This window comes from Actinia tenebrosa, unplaced genomic scaffold (genome assembly GCF_029948245.1).
Source record: "Actinia tenebrosa isolate PJP-AT-01 unplaced genomic scaffold, QUT_ActTen_1.0 PGA_scaffold5__44_contigs__length_20552954, whole genome shotgun sequence".
In the NCBI taxonomy this organism is placed as follows: Eukaryota; Metazoa; Cnidaria; class Anthozoa; order Actiniaria; family Actiniidae; genus Actinia; species Actinia tenebrosa.
Genome location: NW_028292582.1, coordinates 15,168,113 through 15,188,419, shown reverse-complemented (window position 1 = coordinate 15,188,419; position 20,307 = coordinate 15,168,113). Strand labels below are relative to the sequence as shown.

At 39.0% G+C, this 20,307-nt stretch overlaps 4 protein-coding genes across 4 annotated transcripts; 2 read left to right on the top strand and 2 right to left on the bottom strand.

The window, feature by feature from the left end:
• The first annotated feature begins 656 nt into the window (after nt 1-656).
• LOC116296804 (uncharacterized) lies at nt 657-2,568 on the top strand. Its single transcript, XM_031704899.2, has one exon. The coding sequence runs from the start codon at nt 909-911 to the stop codon at nt 1,491-1,493; it is 585 nt and encodes a 194-aa protein (XP_031560759.2). The 5' UTR covers nt 657-908; the 3' UTR covers nt 1,494-2,568.
• A 1,074-nt stretch (nt 2,569-3,642) lies between these two features.
• On the bottom strand, nt 3,643-5,504 carry LOC116296805 (U6 snRNA-associated Sm-like protein LSm6). Its single transcript, XM_031704900.2, has 3 exons — nt 5,334-5,504; nt 4,693-4,806; nt 3,643-4,091 (listed from the first exon to the last, which is right to left on the bottom strand). The coding sequence occupies exons 1-3, from the start codon at nt 5,422-5,424 to the stop codon at nt 4,054-4,056; spliced, it is 243 nt and encodes an 80-aa protein (XP_031560760.1). The 5' UTR covers nt 5,425-5,504; the 3' UTR covers nt 3,643-4,053.
• A 329-nt stretch (nt 5,505-5,833) lies between these two features.
• Nucleotides 5,834-16,399, top strand: LOC116296787 (uncharacterized). Its single transcript, XM_089037795.1, has 10 exons — nt 5,834-7,111; nt 7,971-8,205; nt 8,723-8,997; nt 9,856-10,012; nt 10,987-11,275; nt 12,193-12,310; nt 12,701-12,838; nt 13,622-13,735; nt 14,468-15,286; nt 15,855-16,399. Exons 1-10 carry the CDS (start codon nt 6,091-6,093, stop codon nt 16,070-16,072), a joined length of 3,384 nt encoding a protein of 1,127 aa, XP_088893921.1. The 5' UTR covers nt 5,834-6,090; the 3' UTR covers nt 16,073-16,399.
• On the bottom strand, nt 16,398-20,237 carry LOC148906682 (uncharacterized). Its single transcript, XM_089037797.1, has 3 exons — nt 20,064-20,237; nt 18,816-19,251; nt 16,398-17,600 (listed from the first exon to the last, which is right to left on the bottom strand). Exon 2 carries the CDS (start codon nt 19,214-19,216, stop codon nt 18,827-18,829), a length of 390 nt encoding a protein of 129 aa, XP_088893923.1. The 5' UTR covers nt 19,217-19,251; nt 20,064-20,237; the 3' UTR covers nt 16,398-17,600; nt 18,816-18,826.
• Nucleotides 20,238-20,307: the final 70 nt, after the last annotated feature.

Below are 20,307 nucleotides of genomic sequence, written 5' to 3'. Positions count from 1 at the left end.
CTAGAACTGATTCCACTGTAACATCAGAGATTCCTTAACGAAATGCAAAGACGAGATTTCAGTTGATTATCTAATATCTGTAATTAAAAGTTTACAGGTCAGCCAATATTTCTGCCGTGTGTTTCAACACGAGAGGATATAAATATTTTTCAAAATGTTTAACTTAAACAAACATTTTGAAAAAAAAAAAACGAAACAAGTTGAAAATTACAAAATTGCTATCGCAGAAAAAAAGTAGAATGACCTGAGCAATGCTCGAATGATAGAGGAACAAGCTAATCAAATTGTTCTGTGAGTCTCGTCTTTTATCTTCGATATCTTTTTCTGAGATCGTAGAATTATTTCCGGCTGTTCAGTTCCACTTAGGGGGACTTAAAAACATAAACAAGATGTCATGAGACTTTTGGACTGCTCGCGGGAAAAATATTTCAATAATAAAATAACAGCTTTTTCTGTTGTTGGCGCAGGTTTGTTGGTCAAATCTGACGGCGTATTTAATTAAAACCCTTGCCTAAGACCTATCGTTAAGCAGGATAAATGTCGCGATGAAATAACCTTTCTACTTTTTATATATACGGACCATGGGTGGAAATAATACGCAAGACTCACGAGAGGAATGCTATATTTAAAACGTCAATCATGACCAAGTATGATAACTATCTATCAACGATGATATAAGTAACAGTTCTCCGAGAGAAATCTAATTTTTTCGATTCGCTGCTCCTCGAAAGTTTGAACTCAGAAGCCGAGCCCTCTGAACTTCTTGTTTCTAAGTTTGGGTTCTTAAACTTGATACATCGGCCAAACAAACCCGATTTTCATGTAAACAACGTCAGTTGAAGTCAAAAACAGCGAAGAAAACTATGACGTTTTTGAGCTGCAGTCCAGAGAAGTATTAAAATCCAAAGATGAATATCCTCGGAGAAAATGTAATGAGGAAGAAGGCCAATGAGAATATGCCACGGACGCCAACTCTCAAACGTCGTCTGGAAGTTCCTGCCGTCAGGCAGAGACAAAGAAGCTTATCAATGGACGAAAAGATCTTACTAAACTGGGCTGTTAGTAGAAATGATATTGATACAGTCAAAGGAATAGTGGAGTCTGCTAGAGTCGACATCAATGAGCGAGGAACAGACGGATTCTATCCTCTTCATCGAGCAGCTACGACGGGAAGCATGGATTGTCTAAAATTCCTAATCGAAAAAGGAGCAGCGGTCGAAGTGTATGATAAAGATGGACTATCACCACTCGACGTAGCCGTCTATGAAGGGGAGTACGATTGTGCGTTGTTGTTGATCGAAAAAGGAGCAAATATAAGTCATATTAAATATGGCTATCTTGAAGAATGCAAGATGAGTCCCAAGACGCGAAAAGCCTTGAAAAAGAGGTTAAGTCAGTGTCTAAAAACAGGACCGGTGAGCGATGGATTTTATATTTCGTCGTCAAGAACATGGACTGACATGACGAAGATGGTCTTCTTATTTCAGCATTAATAAATTAGAAAGAATTGAAACTTTTTAGGTAGAGTAAATGCGGAGGAAAAATTGTTAAGTTCAACCGAACCGTTTTCTATTTGCGCTTAATGTAGAGATTAGATTTCGTATGAGTTGGCAAAAAGAAGCAAATTTGGACCCCCATCACTGAGTACGGTGTTTTTCATCGCGATTCTCCGATTCTCCGGTTTTAAGTCGCCAACACGGGTTCATATAATGACGGCGTTGGTCCAACGTTAATACGAATTGGCATTAGCGGCTCAAAATCGCAACTCATGGTTTAGGATTGGACAAATCGAACGAAAAAAAATTATTAGACAGCCATTAAATGGGCAGCAATGGGTGGGCAACAATGGGAAGCCATTTCGATGTCATGGCATGCCTGTACCACGTACAGCTGTACGTGCTGTAAGTCAATATCTTAGATTCGCTAGTTATAAAAAAAATCCCGAAAATTATACGAAATCAAAATGTAGTGTTATAGAATGTCGCAGTAATTCCTGCAAAAGTGTAAACTATATATCCGTTAAATAGTGCACCAATGAAAAAATTGAAAACAAATGTATGAAGTAGTATTTAGTTTTTGTGCTATTTTACGGATGTAAAATGGTTTGCACTCTGCATTCCAAATAAGTTCAGTGCAAGCAAGAGTGATGTAATACAAGTCATGATCAATGCTGTCAGACCTGTATTTCTTGAATCGCGACCGTCAAAACGAAAATGACTTGCACTTAAATCCAAGACATCTTTTCAAGGAGGCCTGCCTGATTAAGCCGTAAAACCGAAAGCAATAAAAGAATGGAAAATGGGAAGGTCATGATAGCAAAATTCATAGTCAGCACCTGGAAAAAAAAGCCTGCGTAAAGCCGAACTAACTAACTGTTTAGACTATACGAGAGAAAAGTCCGGCTACACGCAGGCTACTGGAAAAAATGTCTAGTCATTAAACTCTCCAACGTTTAGAACAAAAGTACAATTCTTAGGAAAGGTTAAGTGTTACAGAATTAAATGTTTTATCGTGACCGACCTTGTCTAAGACAAAGTGACTGTCTAATTAAAGATTATAAATGCCTGATGATTTGTCTGGTGCATACTGACACGTACTGAGAAGATTGAGGGAAAAGAAAAAATATTCGTATTCTATTTGTCTTCCTTTTGAAATAACGTCCTCCATCTTTCTTGTCAATCTTCTATGGGTATTTGTGTCCAAATGAAAGCAACATATTCCCCAGACTACATTCCTCATGATTTTCTTCGTTTGCACATGACGTCATAGCCGCCATCTTGAATTTATCAAAGGACTTGTCAATGAATTCTTTTGTTATGTCAACCAACATGGCCGCCGTCTCTTTTCTTATTTTATTCCCTTGGAAATGATCGAAAACAATCAATTAAACCATGAGGAATGCAGCATCTGAGGAGATTAGGTCATGTTGAGAGAGGAAAGCTAGAGATCCCGCAGGAAAAGCCCTCAAATAAAGGGAGAGACCTAACAAACTCTACAAGATACTTAGTTCCAGGAATCAAAGCCATTCTACCACATGCTAGGGTTTTTAAGAACCTCTGAAATGTTGTTGAGCATGTCTAGTAAGAGTCGCAGAGCTCTGCAGGGCTCTAAATAGTGGGTCAGTGGTCAACAGCCAGTCAATAGACAATGCCCAGCTAAAATTGGCCCTTATCTGGCCAAATGCTTCTTCAGCTAGTCTTCTCCACTGGTCACATATTGGTCAGTCTATGGACTACTTTGACAATGAAGTGGCCATCTTGAATGACAAGGCAGTGTGGGTCATCCAGGGGGCAAATAGACAAAGCTTTGTTACAATAATGATGTCGTTTGACATTTACGGTGCATATCAAGACAATTATTTGACAAGACATGAATTTAAGAAAAATACACAGTTCCACAACTGAAAAAAATTGTCAAATATCATAGGGTCTTCATTTCAGCACCTTTTTTTAAGTGTTTCTTTGTAGGTTGGTATCATAATTATTGGTTAACCATATCAACAACCTTGGTAATTATAGGATTTCAATAACTGAGCTTTCAGGCTCATTGTCCATTATCATGGAACAATGACCGACTTCAACAGTCATAACGTGTACAAACAAACAACGACCATGCGTGAACTAAAAACAACAAACACTAGCATGAGGAAAGTGTCCTTTTTTCTGTTGCCCAAGGGCAAACTATATTGCCTTGTGATTCACTATGGTCACCAGATCATCAAAGTACATATTCTATTGTGGTTTGTCATCACATTTGGCCACTGGACAGCCATTATTCTTAGCTCTGCTCTGTATGGGCTTGGTTATTTGGCTTTTATGAAAAATCTACATGATAAATTTGTATTGCTCTAACGTCATCAGTAATCAGTCCAAAATTACTTGGCAACACTTGGTGTGTACTTAGTAATAGTTGACAGCTAGAAATGTTCCTTTATACTTGAATTTGAATAAGTTACCCTAAATTAAAGACTGTATGAAATATGTATATGCTATAGGATGTGCTCACGTCTATGAAAGAGTTGAAAGTCAAGTAGGAGTTTTTACGTTGCAGGATTCATCTTCTTGTAGTTCGTTGTGTACTAATGTAAAGAACTAGAAAACAAAAATGACCAATTTAGAAAATGTGTCTGTAACTATTCCCTATTTTTAGGATGGAAAATATAACATTTATTGAGCCATTCAAATTGCATCTGTCTGCCTATGTCATCTGTCTGTCTGTCTTTCTGAACTCCTATTTTAACAGACATGGATCCAAAAGACTGAGGTTAAAAAATCTCTGAACCATGCCTGGCCATAATATTGTGAGTCTGGATGACAAATTGTTCATATTTTCACAAATTTCATTGATACCCTGAAACAAACTCTGGGCTGATCAAAATCAGGACAATGCTAACTCACTGACTGAATTTGAACTTACATAGTGGCTTTTGTTTTGTGGAGAGAGGAAAACCAGATTAAAAGACCCAAGAAATTCTCTTTTTTTGAAATCCCAAGTCAGGGAATTGAACTAGAGGTCCCAGAAGTAACTTTCATAATCTGGTTCATTAGTCAGAAACATCATTTTGGAGTCGAGGCTTTGCGGAACCAAAAGAATAATAATTACGATTACACTACTGTTTCCCCAGAGCCTCTTGTGCTTGACTACTCAACCAGAATATTGAAAGTTGGCAATTGCACAGCCTTAAACTCTTACCATTATTGCCTCTAATAAAAGCATCGCCATACTTGTTCTTTAACTGACCATTAACATACTCTTCTGTTTGTTCCATTGCTATGTTCATATATCCATCCAAACAAGCCAGTACACCTATGTATGTGAACAGAATAACAGTTCAAGTTCATCACCGTGATTCATTGGAGCCTGTGCTTCTTGTGATAGATTTTTTTTACATTGGGTGTAATGTTTTACCATTTCAGACCACATGTTATTCTCTTGAGAATAAAATTCTTTGTTTGAGTTGTATCCATAGTCATGTGTCACCATGTGCAACCATTAAACAAAGAAATAATGCTCTGGGGAATGACTAGATGACTAGTGGTCTGAAGCTGAAATAAAACTACAAGTTTTGGCAGTCATACCCCCAGCCTTCCCCCCCCCCCCCCCCCCCTCCCCCCTACCTTACAACCATCTATATAAACGTACTGAAGTCAAATCATCAAAAGTTTGAGCACCTATTTATATTTTGCGACCAATACAACAGGTTCTTTTGATTTAAAATTACCATAGTGTGAGCTAATAACCTTTTGATTAACAGAAGCCAAGAAACCCAGATCCCTAAATAAAGTTGGTAAGGAAGCATGCAGGAGAAAAGCTCCAAATATATATTTTTTTACCTCTATAATCCATGCCATTATTTAGTTTTACCACTACTGGACGACCAATAATTAATTTGAGGAAGTCGCTTGGGGTTTGTTTTCTACTCATAGTCAAAATACCGCTATTTTTTCTGAGATATTCTGGACGTTCTTCAGCACACTTCGACAGCCGCTACTTCCAATATGGCGCCTTTATGAGTCTTTCCACAGGGAGCCCAATCTCAAGTTCTGGCGTTACGTTTTTACAACAATATATTGCATATTAATATATCAACTATGTAAAGCTCCTAAATCTTGAATCATGTTAAGTAATAATCTTTTCTTGACATCTTGGGTGCCATTTATAAGTTAATAATATTTTAAAATCTTTATTTATTTATTTTATCTTACGAGATTGGGCTGCCTGTGGTGTGCTTCTCTCGGTTAAACCATAGACTAGTACTTCATGTACGAAATTCTCACAGAATTAAACAGAAAATAAAGAGAAAATTATCCTACATGAAGTACCTAGCTATCAAACATGGCGGACGTTTGAGTAGCTTGAGTCAAATTTGTATTTTCATTTTTAATGATTCAATTTTTTTATTCCAATTAGATTGTTTTTCTCGCAAATGGCAATAATTTTACACTTAGGAGCTTTTATAAGCAACATCTAACCTCGAAAATTCAGAGCAGTTTTTACTGGAGTCAGTTCACTTTCAAGTAGCTTGTTGTGAGATATGAAGTATCATTTAAAGCAGCTTACGTTTTAATATTCCTTAAATTTCAAATAATCATGAATGGCCTAACGTTTAAAAGTCTTCTCAACCAATATTGTCAAAAGGCACGCGTTTCTTTGCCAATTTACTCAACGAAACCAGTCCAAACACTTGCAGGAACTCTAAGCTATAGCTGTAATGTCAAGCTGTTTAATGGGGCCAGTTTTGTAAGCAAAGGACCTTTTACCAACAAGAAAAATGCGGAGCAGGACGCAGCAAAGCATGCACTGGTTGCTCTAGGACAAGCAGCTGGCCCTGGAGAGCAAAATACTGAAGGTAATGTCTCAGAAACATGTTGTGGTGCTTCTGAGAGCATTTCCACTGAAGAGACTTCATCAAGTAAAAATACAGTTCAAAATAGTAATGTTACTGTAGCTGTGACTATAGCATCTACTTCTGAGGGAGTTTTAATGCCATCAGTGCAAACAGTTGATCAACCAAAGCAAAGCATATTTCCCACACTTGCTACAGCAAAAAATATATTGAATGAAAGAGCACAGAAATTGCACATAGCTCTACCGTCATATCGAACAGAGGCAGATGGCGTAGGGTTCATTTCACGGGTTACATTCAATGGTGCGACTTATTGTTCAAATGGAAGTTGTAGATTAAAGAAGGAAGCTGAGAAAACTGCCGCACTAGAGGCCTTGAAAGTATTAATACAAGATCCATTGAAAGGTTATGGGAATGCGACAAGTAGTGTTGTGGAATCGAGTGGACAGGAATTTTGTAACTTGGAGGAGAAGAATAAGGGTATGGTACCCAGTGCTTGTACCTCACAAGATAATTCTTGTAAGCTTATGTCCGACAATCCGGAAGTAGAGATGAATGTTCAAGGTTTCTCTCCTGATTTGCTTGGACCCTCGTCTTCCGGTTTGCATGCTTCGGTAGAATTATTGCCAAATACACCTGTTGGAGTTCAAAATGCAAGTGTACCAGTTTGCCAGCCATCACCTGTGTCATTCAAGAATCTACTTCAGGAATACATGCAGCAAAGAGGAATAGTTGTGGGTCCAAAATATGTGACATCCATGTCAGGTACGTACATTAATTTTTTTCCAGTCCTGTATCCTAAAAAATTGTGCATTCTGATTGGCTGTTTGAGACCTGGCAGTATTTTGTCAGTATCTGCCCGCGCTCATGGTCCGGTGTCTTTTGCCGCTAAACAACGGCCCTAACGGCCTCGGCCCATATATTCAAGACCTCGGGCACAGTTTTTCCCTATCCGGACCTCCTGGCCGGTAAATAACATACATGTATTCCTTAACCAGTCATACTTATTTACCAAAAAATGTCCTGTTGTATATTGACTACAGACTTTATTGGAGAGCAAATTTATGATACAAATTACTGGGAACGAGGATGGTACAGTGGTTGCTTTCACCTCCTGAGAGTTAGGGGGATGGGGCGGGGATTTGATCTGAGTTAGCCATACCCTGCTCTGACTTAGGTCAGCCAAAGGTGTTGAGAGGGTTCAATCTGTGAGTTTGCCCTGCCCTGACTTAGATCTGCCCAGAGGTTGTTTCAGAAATGAATCCGTGAAATACCCATGTCCTGACTTAGATCAGCCCAGAGGTTGTTTCAGGGTTTGATCTGTGATTGAGCCATACCCTGACTTTGATCAGCCCAGAGGTTGTTTCAGTGTTTGATGATAAAATAGACCTTTTTTGGAGTTCCATATTACTTCTGTGGTTCCTTTGGTTATGGACTCATTTATTCAGGGGTAGCCTCATTTCAGCATCAGTATAAACAAATACCAATAGTAAAGTAAAGAATGCACTACTTAAACATTACAAACACATACTGGTACTATAAATATTGTGCAGGATCAAGGCTTAGTCCCTGAGCAACAGAGAACTTGAAACTGGAGTATTAATGCATGTTGTCCTATTATCAGATTTTGGCCTCTTCAAATCCACAGTCCATTTTTGTGGTAAATTCATTGAATGCAACCAAGGGTTTTCTACCAAGAAACAAGCAGAGCAGATGGCTGCAAGGCAGGCACTATTAGATCTTGGTGTTGAAGAACCTGAAAGCCTTGGCACCTCAAGAAAAGTAAAAGACAGAACAAGAAAATTGGGATCTTTGAAGAGAAAACATTTCCAAGGTCCTGGAGATTTGGGTTTCCTTTGGTAAGGAATTATGTAACAAATATATATGACATGATTTAATTTGAATTTTCTCAGAAAGATGAAGCTAAATCTTTAAAATTTTGAAACTAAACAAAATTGTACCCCTAAATTTTAATATCTAGTTTACATATTCCTATCAATCCATTTACCATATTTCATCCATCCCATTCAATCCATACATGCATCCTTCCATGCATGCATGCATCCATGCATCCATCGTTCTATCTATCCATCCATCCGTCTGTCTGTCCGTCCGTCCGTCCATCCATCCATCCATACATCCATGCATCCATCGTTCTATCTATCCATCCGTCTGTCCGTCCGTCCATCCATCCATCCATCGTTCTATCCATCCATCCATCCATCGTTCTATCTATCAATCCATCCATCCATCCATCCCATTCAATCCATCCATCCATCGTTCTATCTATCCATCCATCCATCCATCCATCCGTCCGTCTGTCCGTCCGTCCATCCATCATGATTGATCAGTTTTCCATATTGCTTTATCTTACAGGGACTCTCCACCAAACTTGGATCCCAGACTCAGAAAGAGACGACGTCTAGATGAAAGCCCATTTGCAACAAAAAACCTCAAGCTACAAAGTCCTCTGGTACAAAAAACTCTTGGTCACGTTGAATTTTTGAGCGTTGGAGAAATATGGAAAGAAAAGAAAAATGTAGCAATTATCGGGAATGATAAAACTTCATTTGTTTTGCACTGCACAAGGGTTGATGGTTCTCTTCAAATATTGAACACTAGGATCATGGAAAACGTGGAGCTGAGACAAGGTGAGATTTTAGATACAGTCAACTCGTGCTTTGAGGACACCCTGATATTATGGACACCTTGCTGTTACGGACAGAAGCGAAATCCCTGGTGAAAAATAATGACAAAAAATAACTGTGGGTTATGTACATTCACTATATACAATATTATGGACAGCAAGTTATTGTCCCGAGGGTGTCTGCAGTAATGACAGTTGACTGTAGATAGATGAACTTTATTTCAAAAGGGTAATTCACTGCTCGAATCTAGAGGCCCTTCTAAGAATATATTATATAGAATCAATTCTTACAGTGGACATCATAGGGACCGTCACTTCATGTCTATAATAGCGATTTAAGTTAGTTGATTAAAGTTCTTTAAACTAGCAAAACGTGTGAATAAAATAAATTTTAATCCAATCTTTGTTGCTGTACTACGAAAACTGCAACGCAATGGTAATCGAAACTACAACGATCGTTGTCAGCCATCTTGAATTCTTGTGAGAAGAGTGAAACTGGTGACGAGTATGCTTTGATTATATGCTCCAGCGATTTCTGGTTTACCACCCATTTTAATTTCATAACCACCTACCAAAAATTTTATTGATAACCCTGAGCAAGGTGTCTGTATATTGGGGTGTCTGCAAGGAGAGAGTTGACTGTAATGCAACTTATAAAAATAATAATGAAAAGTTATGCCATAGTGGACACATATAAGAGACAGGAAATGCCAGGGTTTGTAAGTCAAATGCCAGATTTAATCCAATCAATATGGAACTCGACAACAGGACATTATATGTTGAGGCAAAAAATCTGTTCTTTTTCCTTTTTTGATTTTTCCTCCCTTAACAAAACCCAGCTGAAAACTTTGTCTGTCATTAGGTTATCGCATTATTGGTCTTGATGCTGATTTGGTACAAAGACAAGGTCGTCTTATCTTGCAGTCAAAGAGTTGTGCAGATATTGAGGTGCCTGAAACACCTGATCCTGTGTTGATCAGCTGTGGTGCTGTTGTTTTACATTTAGATCCAAATAACAGGTATAGAACTCAAGATTTATTTTGCTCTGTTACTTGTTTATCATAAGGTTGCTGAGATTATCAGTAGAGTGTTGCCAGTAGATTGTCAGTAGGGTGTTGATAGGTTATCAGGTTGTCAGTAGGGTGTTGGTAGGTTGTCAGTAGGGTGTTGGTAGGTTGTCTGTAGGGTGTTGGTAGGTGGTCAGTAGGGTGTTGGTAGGTTGTCAGTAGAGTGTTGGTAGGTTGTCAGTAGGGTGTTGGTAGGTTGTCAGTAGGGTGTTGGTAGGTTGTCAGTAGGGTGTTGGTAGGTGTGATCAGTAGGGTGTTGGTAGGTTGTCAGTAGAGTGTTGGTAGGTTGTCAGTAGGGTGTTGGTGGGTTGTCAGTAGGGTGTTGGTAGGTGGTCATAAGGTGTTGCTAGGTTGTCAGTAGAGTGTTGGTTGGTGGTCAGTAGAGTGTTGGTAGGTTGTCAGTAGAGTGTTGGTAGGTTTTCAGTAGGGTGTTCAAGGAGGTCAGTAGGGTGTTAGTAGGTTGTCAGTAGAGTGTTGGTAGGTTGTCTGTAGGGTGTTGGTAGGTTGTCTGTAGGGTGTTGGTAGGTTGTCAGTAGGGTGTTGGTAGGTTGTCTGTAGGGTGTTGGTAGGTTGTCAGTAGCGTGTTGGTAGGTTGTCTGTAGGGTGTTGGTATAGGTTGTCAGTAGAGTGTTGGTAGGTTGTCATTAGGGTGTTGGTAGGTTGTCAGTAGAGTGTTGGTAGGTTGTCTGTAGGGTGTTGGTAGGTTGTCAGTAGAGTGTTGGTAGGTTGTCATTAGGGTGTTGGTAGGTTGTCAGTAGGGTGTTGGTTGGTGGTCAGTAGGATGTTGGTTGGTGGTCAGTAGGGTGTTGGTAGGTTGTCAGTATGGTGTTCAAGGAGGTCAGTAGGGTGTTAGTAGGTGGTCAGTAGGGTGTTTTACAGTTTACAGACCTTTTATGTCCTTATCATTTGAAATTCTTGTTCCACAGCTCCAACACTGAAGTTCTCCTCAAACGCTACACCCACAGTCAAGCATTCATCAATGTCAAAGCAGCATTAGCACAGTTCTTTCGGCGTGCAGTGTCTGGTCATCCATTAGCTCTACCTGTCACAAGCCTCACTGAGCACATACAGCAGTGGGCATTAGAAGAGGTTGCATATATTGCTGCAATGGATGTGCCTGCCATGCAGCAAGTGTTTCTAAACTTTTGGAAGTTCAAAGACAGTTGGTGTAGCGTTCTGGAGCCGTCATTACCAAATGACTTGAAAGATTTACAGGTACACAGGATGGTGTGATGTCATGTAACTTTAAAAGTCATGGTGTGTTGTGGTGTTGTATGCCATGATGGAGTGGGATAGGGTAGGTAGGGTTGTAGTGGTGTGTTGTGATGTGTTTTATGTGGTTTGGTGTGAGTGGGTTGTAGTGGTGTGGTGGAATATACATGGGTTGTAGTGGTGTAGAGCAATGTGAGTGGGTTGTAGTGGTGTGGTGGAATATAGGTGGGTTGTAGTGGTGTGGTGGAATATAGGTGGGTTGTAGTGGTGTGGTGGAATATAGGTGGGTTGTAGTGGTGTAGAGCAATGTGAGTGGGTTGTAGTGGTGTGGTGGAATATAGGTGGGTGGTGGTGGTGTAGAGCAATGTGAGTGGGTTGTAGTGGTGTGGTGGAATATAGGTGGGTGGTGGTGGTGTAGAGCAATGTGAGTGGGTTGTAGTGGTGTGGTAAAATAAAGGTAGGTTGTGGTGGTGTAGAGCAATGTGAGTGGGTTGTAGTGGTGTGGTGGAATATAGGTGGGTGGTGGTGGTGTAGAGCAATGTGAGTGGGTTGTAGTGGTGTGGTAAAATATAGGTAGGTTGTGGTGGTGTAGAGCAATGTGAGTGGGTTGTAGTGGTGTGGTGCAATGTGGATTTGCTGTAGGAGTGGGGTGCAATGTGGTGTGGTGTGGGTAGGTTGTAGTGCTGTGTTTGATGTGGTTTGGTAAGAGTGGGTTGTGGTTTCATATGGTAAGGTGGGGTGGTGTTTTGGTATGGTGTGATGTGATGTGATGTGGTTTGAGATGATGAAAGTGGTGTAGTCTAATGTACTGTAGTTTGGTTGGATATGATGTGGTACACTGTGTTTTTACTTGGTATGGTTTGGTCTAACATGGTGTTGAATAATTTATAAATCATGATTGTGCATTTTTGATGTTCAAGACTAGAGCTCAGGAAGAACTTTCTCGTCGTATATCCTGTGGTGCCAATACTGATGATGCAAGCAGCTATCCTTGGGGACTCCCAAAAGGGAACTTTCGACACAGAATGCTAAGTACAGGTAACAAGTATTTGCCAAAGGCAAAGTGAATATTGGGGAATATTTATCGAGATGCAGGTCTTCGAGCAGGAAGGTAAATATTCCCCGATATTCACTGAGCATTTTCCCTGATATTCACCGAGTATTTTAAACACAAATGAACATGAGAAATAACGGAGAGTTTTTTTCAAATTTTATTTATCTTGCAAGTGGCACAAATTGACAAATGAGCATGCATGTTATAATCACCTGCAGAAGGTGAATATGGCAGCATAAGACGTAAATAAAAATAAGTAACCAATAGTGCGTCAGATTTATATATTCACGTGTCTATGAATACTAATGTAAAATAACATTTTATATGTTTAATCATAAATATACTTTATTAATAGTGTGGTACTTTCATAACAGGTCTTCACATTGAAAAGCCCTCAGAATGTGCAGCAAGAGAGCTGAGAGAAGAGACTGGTATCCAAGTAGATCCATGCGATCTGGAAAAGATCTCTTATGTGGACATACCACAGGATGACAATCTGAACCCCCACAAGGGTAGGCACAGGATACTTTTGTACATTAAGATAGTATAATATTCATATTTCTTGCATATCTGTACTGTCTGACTCATAAAATATTAAAAGGATAGAAAACCATGGAGAACTTGAAAATGAACAAACGTTGAGCTGATATAAGTTAGAACACAGGTGTCTAAAGATCGAACTCTGAAACACCTGGGCTAATCTAAGCCAGGGCACAGCTAACTTACAGATCAAACACTGAAACAACCTCTGGGCTGATCTTAGTCAGGGCATGGCTAACTCACAGATCAAACCCTGAAACAATCTCTGGGCTGATCTAAGTCAGGGCATGGTTAACTCACAGATCGAACCCTGAAACAACCTCTGGGCTGATCTAAGTCAAGGCAAATCTAACTCACAGATTGAACCCTGAAACAACCTCTGGGCTGATCTAAGTCAGGGCATGGCTAACTCACAGATTGAACCCTGAAACAACCTCTGGGCTGATCTAAGTCAGGGCATGGGTAACTCACAGATTGAACCCTGAAACAACCTCTGGGCTGATCTAAGTCAGGGCATGGGTAACTCACAGATTGAACCCTGAAACAACCTCTGGGCTGATCTAAGTCAGGGCATGGCTAACTCATAGATTGAACCCTGAAACAACCTTTGGGCTGATCTAAGTCAAAACATGGCTGGATTTTGAAAGAACAATCATACCAAAATGCACATGCTCACCCTACCCAATAATAAGACTCTCACTATACCAGCATGTCCTACTGTTCAAAGAAAATAGCAGATTTTATTGTGTTTTTAGGTGATGTGGCCCGTTATTTTCTGTATATTTACAACCCAATAATTGAAGATCTTGGCTCTAGTACCAATGACAATGATATGTCTAACACTCAGTCAGAAGCTGTTTTACAATCAGGTAAAGTTATATAATTAATATGTTATCATCATCATCATCACTATCATCACTATCATCAGCTGCATCATCATCATCATTGTCATCACCATCATCAGCATCATCATAAACTGTATCATCATCATCACCACCACCATCTTCATCGTCATTATCACTATCATGTAATTAATATTGGTATTGCTATACATATTATTTAGCTACCTATTATGAACACCATCTTTCTTATATTACTTATATATGTTGCTACACTCCTGGGGGGGGGGGGGACTCCCTTATAAAAGGGGGCGGGGGTCCTTGTCGGAAATTCCGAAAATGACCCCTAAAAGGGACCTGTATTTTGGGATGGTGGGCGTGGCAGTGATGAAATTTTACCCCTATGAGGGTCCAATCAATAACAGCATTTTTTTTGTTTGGTTTCTCGATTTTATTTGCATCAAACGCCGTCTGCTCTAACAAATTTATGACGGCAGCCGTCATATACAAATCACTTGCCTTTTTGTAGATCCTATACCCTAAAAGGGACCACAAAATTCAGTTGTGGGCATTTTTTTATTGTCGTTATCACCCTTAGCGGGACCAAAACCTGATTTCAAACCCTAAAAGGGACGACGAAGACCCCCACCCCCATTCATAAGGGAGTCCCCCCCCCCTCCCCCGGGCTACACTTTGGAATAATATGTCAAAAGCTGCAAATTTCAACATTCATCCTCAATTTTGTTTTTCTTTATTTCATAGACCAAAGTGTGGGAGCCTGTGAGGATGTTAATAAAGATGCAGTGCTGCCGGTTTTAGTTCAAAGAGAACCAATTGAAAGAAAAGATGAAGAGATTGAATGTGTTACTAATGAGAGTGGTGATGCTGCTCACGCGACTTTAATAGAATCTTATCAGGAAACCGGAGAAGAAAATATAAGAATTGCTTCACTGTCAGAAAAACTAATTGATTCATCATCAAAAGAAACAGCAGAAAAACCCTCCAACACCAACACCAAGAAACCCAAGATAGAGACATGTCTTGCACTTCCATCACCACCATCACCATTGCCATTGAAAGCAGAGAAGAAGACCATTCTAGCCAAAGTAAAGGAAAGCAGAAAAGAGTCTTTGGATTCTTCTGTTGTTAAAGATCCATGTGTCACTTCCTGTACTTCCATCTCATCATCATCAACAACAACAGCAGCAGCAACTACATCATCAAGCCTCAAGAAGAAAACACCGTTAAACACTGACTTTGAAACAGAGTATTGTTCTTCGAAGGACTCTAACTTTTCCTGTATTAGTAAATCAGACCCAATATATCCCACAATGCCTTGCAAAGGTAATTTATTTAACATAAATTCTGAAATAAAAGATGACATTCGAGAAGATAACAAGACGTTAGACTTGATGGAAGATAGTGAGCTAGGAGCTAAGGGAATAGCTGATGATGAACAACTAAGTCTCTTTAAAAATGATAATGCATCCACTGATGTTCAGTGCAGAACAGACCAGGAGAAGCGAGGACAAAAGAGAAAACGAGGTTCATCTGAGGATGAGGAATCAGGAGGTGAAGATGGTAAGGGAATATGATCTTGATGATAATAGATATGGTCTGGTTTGATGTGTGGTGAGGTGTGGAATAGCTGGTGTGATGTGTGGTATGTATTTATAATATAATAAAAAGTGTTGTGTGGCTTGGTGCGACATGGTATGGTATGGTATGTTATGGTAGGATATGGTATGGTATGGTGTGGTATGGTATGTATGATGTAACATGTGATGTGGCATGGCTTGGTGTGGTATGATATGGTATGTATGATGTAACATGTGATGTGGCATGGCTTGGTGTGGTATGATATGGTATGTATGATGTAACATGTCTGGTGTGGCATGACTTGGTATGGTATGGTATGGTATGTATGATGTAACATGTGATGTGGCATGGCTTGGTGTGGTATGGTATGGTATGTATGATGTAACATTGTGGTGTGGCATGGCTTGGTATGGTATGGTATGTATGATGTAACATGTCGTGTGGTATGGAAATGCTGTAAATATGTGTTCTGATGAGGTGGTGTTTTGTGATGTGATTTGATATAGTACATGACTCATACGACATGACCTTACTTCTCCTTTCCTTACAGATAAACCTGATAATACCCACCAAGAGCCTGGCACTAGTACCCCAACAGCAACTGACCCATATAGGTACCAGTCTCCCATCGTCCAAGGTGCAAAACACGAAGAGTGTTCCTGGTTCCCAATAGATGAGGCCTTGAAGATATCTCTATCTTTTGCCACTATTTACGAAACAGAAAAATTCTCAGAACTTTTGATGTCACTCAAAAACACTTGGACGTGAATTGTGATTGTTGCTTGTCCCACATCGTCCACCAGAAAAGAAAGGGCAGCCAACTCATCTACAATCTTGGAGAAAAATAGTTGAGAATTGCAGCCCCCCCCCCCCTCTCCTCAAGATATAAATAATGAATGGTCCCCACACCATGGTCAGTTGGTTAATACTGGCGGGAAAAGGGCAAGTTATTATTGCGGAAGTTTGAACAAGTTTGAATTTTATTGTAATTTCTCATATCACAAGGTTCCATTTTAAACTAGCCTGCAAAAAAACTGACGACTCTTAGCATAAATTAAATAATTTATCATTCCTAATAAATACGGAATAAATCTGGCCAAATTCAAGTTTTTAATGTTATTGACAAAACAGGCAATCATATATTTCATTTATGACGTCAATTTTTACATGAGGGCTGGCCTCGAGTTGCAAATTACCGCTGTGTTCCTTGATTACTGACTAATTTACTCAGGGCTAGCCTCATATCAAGTGCCTAAATATTCACAAATACCAACGGTAAAGTAAAGAATGTATAAGCTTCAACAATACAAACACTTTGAAATTCCACAGACATTCACTGAAACACGTGGATATGCTGCACAAAGTTGAGGCTAACCCAGACTACTGGAGTATCATGAAGTCTTACTGCCTTGGCTTCTCTATCCAGATTGTGTCATACCAATATAATATTTTCCCCATAGTAGCTGCATTGATGATGATTCCCAAGAGACAAAGACATGGCGGCCATGTTGGTGCCATGAACAATAAGAAATCTTTTGTCAAATACCACCAACATGGCGGCTAGAGGGCACGGCCATCTTGGAGGACACAATCATATAAAATATCGCGCAATAAAACCTTAGTTTAAATTATTTTGACTACAAGATGGCCTAAGTAAAGCCCATCTCTCGATATAATAATGATAAGGTATGTACATGAATAAATACCATAGCTAAAACTTTTCTATATCTACAAATTATACAGATTATACGACTGTTGAATAGGCCTAATCCACTGTTTTCCCATTTCACACCGTATCACTCCCCTTATAGTATCATTTCTTTGTTTAACGGTTGCACATGAGAAGACACATGAATATAGATACAACTCAAACAAAGAATCTTATTCTCAAGACAGTGACACGTGGTCTGAAATGGGACAACATTACGTCGTTATGACTGTGATTATTGCGCGCATGTGGGCATATGCATATGGAATATGCGCGTTATAAATATTAAAGTTATTATAGTTATTATTATGGGGCTAAATTCCTTTTTAAAACATCTTTTCACGCACTGAAAACGACTCAATTCGAAACTATTACACTCGTGGATTTGTTCCATCATTGAAGAATGTATCTAGGTGCACCTTGGGGTCTGTCAAAATTCTGTCGATTTTCTTCGACATTTCATATTCTAAATTGCATGATTTGCGCACTCATTGTCGGTATAAAGCGTATATTGCCGTCTCTTCCGTGCAAAAAGTTCCTTAAGTTTATCCAGTAAAAACAAGTTGATCGTTGTCCATCGAGTTAAACCTGCAAATAAATGACACCCCATTTTAGATTTTGCTGCGTTGGCATATCTATATTTTTTACATTGTCGCTGATCATGACTAATGGACTACTTCGAGGAAACGCGCGTAAGCTATCTTGGATCGCAAGTCATAAGGCGTCCAGGGGGCAAATAAAGCTTTGTTATAGTAGAGTGGTTTTCATTCACCCGTAAAACAGTGTACTAATTAGAGTGTACTAGTCACAAAATGACAATAGAAAACAAAAGAATCATCGTGAGGTAGTGCTTAATACGCTGAAGTGTATTTCACGGGTTAAGGAAAACCACTCTAATGACGTCGATTGGTATTAAGTGCTCACCACAAGAGAATGCAACAAATGATGAATTAAGACGCCACATCGATCCCCTTTACCAATAAAAGAAAGACAAACACACGAAACTCTATATATTTCCGTCATCTTTGTTTTTGTTTGCCCCCTTGACAAGATGGCCGCCGTATCGTCGAAGTACACTAGTTCACAGTAAACTTTCCGCGTGACAAATAAATGTTCCAGAAAGTTTAAAAACAGTTTATGAACTTTTCTCTGCACTCCATTTTGGAAACTCCCACGTGTAAAATGAACATGATAGACACTGCAACAAAGTCTAAAATAGCGCCACTTCACAGTTTACAGGGTTCTCCACCACTCAGTGACCGGTCGGTGACTTGGGTCAGTTTACTCGGGCTTCATGCTCCTACGTTTAATACAACTGCGCGCTCCTATCACGTTACAATGGACCTTTATCTCGAGGCGGCAATGTTTATTACTACAGAATAACTATAAAAACCTTTATTTAACCTGCATCAATATATTTTCAAGGACTTGAATGTGAGGCCACGTGTGGTAGAATATATTGCTCAAACCAACATGGCTGCCGCGTGAAAAAGGTCCGTTTTGACTCGAAAATTAAAATATTATTTTTGAGACATCTTTACTAAATTTATACGAAACAACTTTTCTTACTTTCGTATACTATCTTTCATTCTTGTTTTCTACCTTCCTCGGTTCCTTTGCCCCCTTTTTTAAATCTCTCCTAGTTCCTTCATTCCTCTCTCTCCATCTCTTTCTTTCTTTCATTCTTTCTTAAAGCTAAGTTTAAATGAAACTATATTTATTTTTGACCAAAGGTTTGTTTCTACCCCTCCCCATAATAAAACAAAAATCTTTCATTGCCTAAATTTGGAACCAGATACTCACCATTGAAAGTCCTATCCTTCGACCACATTACTCTGCTTTATAACACCATTCTTTATTTTAAGATCCTTTATTTGTACTAACTTTACTGGCGAATTAAAAATATTTTCCTGCTCTTGTTGGTTGACTTGTGTATTACAAGGGTTGCTACTAGGATATCCTGTTGAAAATGTATTATCGCAAGGGCTTCCATAAGAACTTCCATAAGGACTTCCATATGAAGTGCTTGTCATTCCAGGGATATACTGTTTCTTGTCTTTCTTTTCTGTCGTGTCTTTTTTCTTTGAAGACTTGTCGTTAACTTTGTCTTTCTTTTCGCTTTTTTTCTTGTCTTTGGTCGGAGCAGCACACAATTGCTCGACGAATATCAAGACACAAAGCAACAATATAATTGAGAACTTCATCTTTCTCAGTCGACTTCGCTTGCTCTCGTCCAAACCTGAAGATCACGAGAAGCGAATTCAGATGAATAAAATCTACTTCCTGCTGTTTAAATATAATTTTATGGCGAATTCCTTTTCATAAACTGCCAATATCGATTAATGTAAAGAAAGAAAGAAAGTTTCGTACGACAACAAGTGAAAATTATTATTAATTAATAAGGAATCGCCTGTTCATGGTTTGATGAACATCAAAAGATCAAAACACTAGCTTTTATTTATTATTTCTATTCGAAAAACCAAAGCAAAAAAAAAAGACCTATATTTTTCTAATGGTTTAAATTCATAAAGTTCTTCCGAAGTAACGAAATTGTTTTGTCCTGTTTTGGCATATTTAGCAAAAATACGAAAAAATATAATTGGGCTACGAAACCACAAAAGGTGTCAAATATTGCTTGAATTTTGCTTGTACTGTTTTGAGTTTTCTTCTCGTTCGTCTGTGTGTCTTTGGAAGGTTTCTACAGGTACCTGTGCTCGGGGCAAAAGCTGCAAGACTTACTAGTAAAACTCGAAAACAAGAAAAACGACCAGCTTTATTTACAAAATCGACCCGTGACGATGTCGCGTGAATAAAAACAAGAGGGGGAAATGCTATTCGACTTCATTTTGGAGTTCCTCGGATTAACAAAACCACTAGGTTATCGAATTTTTTTCTGAATAAGACTTGTTAGAAATCCAATTTTTCAGGTTTGCTTTTTATTCTGCAATCCATACGTCGAAATAAATTACGACGAAAACAGTCGACTGATTTGAATCCAAACAAATTTTAAACGAAATTTGGAAAAAAAATAGGAGAGAAAGTTGAACTTACCTGGAAAGAAGGGGTAAATGTAGAGAGCTTAAACCTTTGTTTGTGTTTACAGGAGAAAAGATCAGACAATATTGGTTAAGATAAAGATTACATTATAGATCACTGCCCACGATAATGGCGTAACCAACTGCAATAATACAGCCACCTAACGACACTCACTCCTAAAACCATCAAATACTTAAAAAAAGACTTTTCGACAAACATTTCCACAAAAAATATGAGCAAAAACTAAATATTTTCAAAA

Bases quoted from the DNA above. Each gene is read 5' to 3' on its own strand.
- LOC116296787 (XM_089037795.1), top strand. From the start codon at position 6,091: ATGAATGGCCTAACGTTTAAAAGTCTTCTCAACCAATATTGTCAAAAG. The intron at 8,998-9,855 runs GTGAGATTTTAG...GTCTGTCATTAG, and splicing joins AAACGTGGAGCTGAGACAAG to GTTATCGCATTATTGGTCTT. The intron at 12,839-13,621 runs GTAGGCACAGGA...TTGTGTTTTTAG, and splicing joins CAATCTGAACCCCCACAAGG to GTGATGTGGCCCGTTATTTT.
- LOC116296805 (XM_031704900.2), bottom strand. From the start codon at position 5,424: ATGAGTAGAAAACAAACCCCAAGCGACTTCCTCAAATTAATTATTGGT. The intron at 4,807-5,333 runs GTAAAAAAATAT...TCACATACATAG, and splicing joins TAATGGCATGGATTATAGAG to GTGTACTGGCTTGTTTGGAT. The intron at 4,092-4,692 runs GTAAGAGTTTAA...TTTGTTTTCTAG, and splicing joins TTTTATTAGAGGCAATAATG to TTCTTTACATTAGTACACAA.
- LOC148906682 (XM_089037797.1), bottom strand. From the start codon at position 19,216: ATGAAGTTCTCAATTATATTGTTGCTTTGTGTCTTGATATTCGTCGAG.
- LOC116296804 (XM_031704899.2), top strand. From the start codon at position 909: ATGAATATCCTCGGAGAAAATGTAATGAGGAAGAAGGCCAATGAGAAT.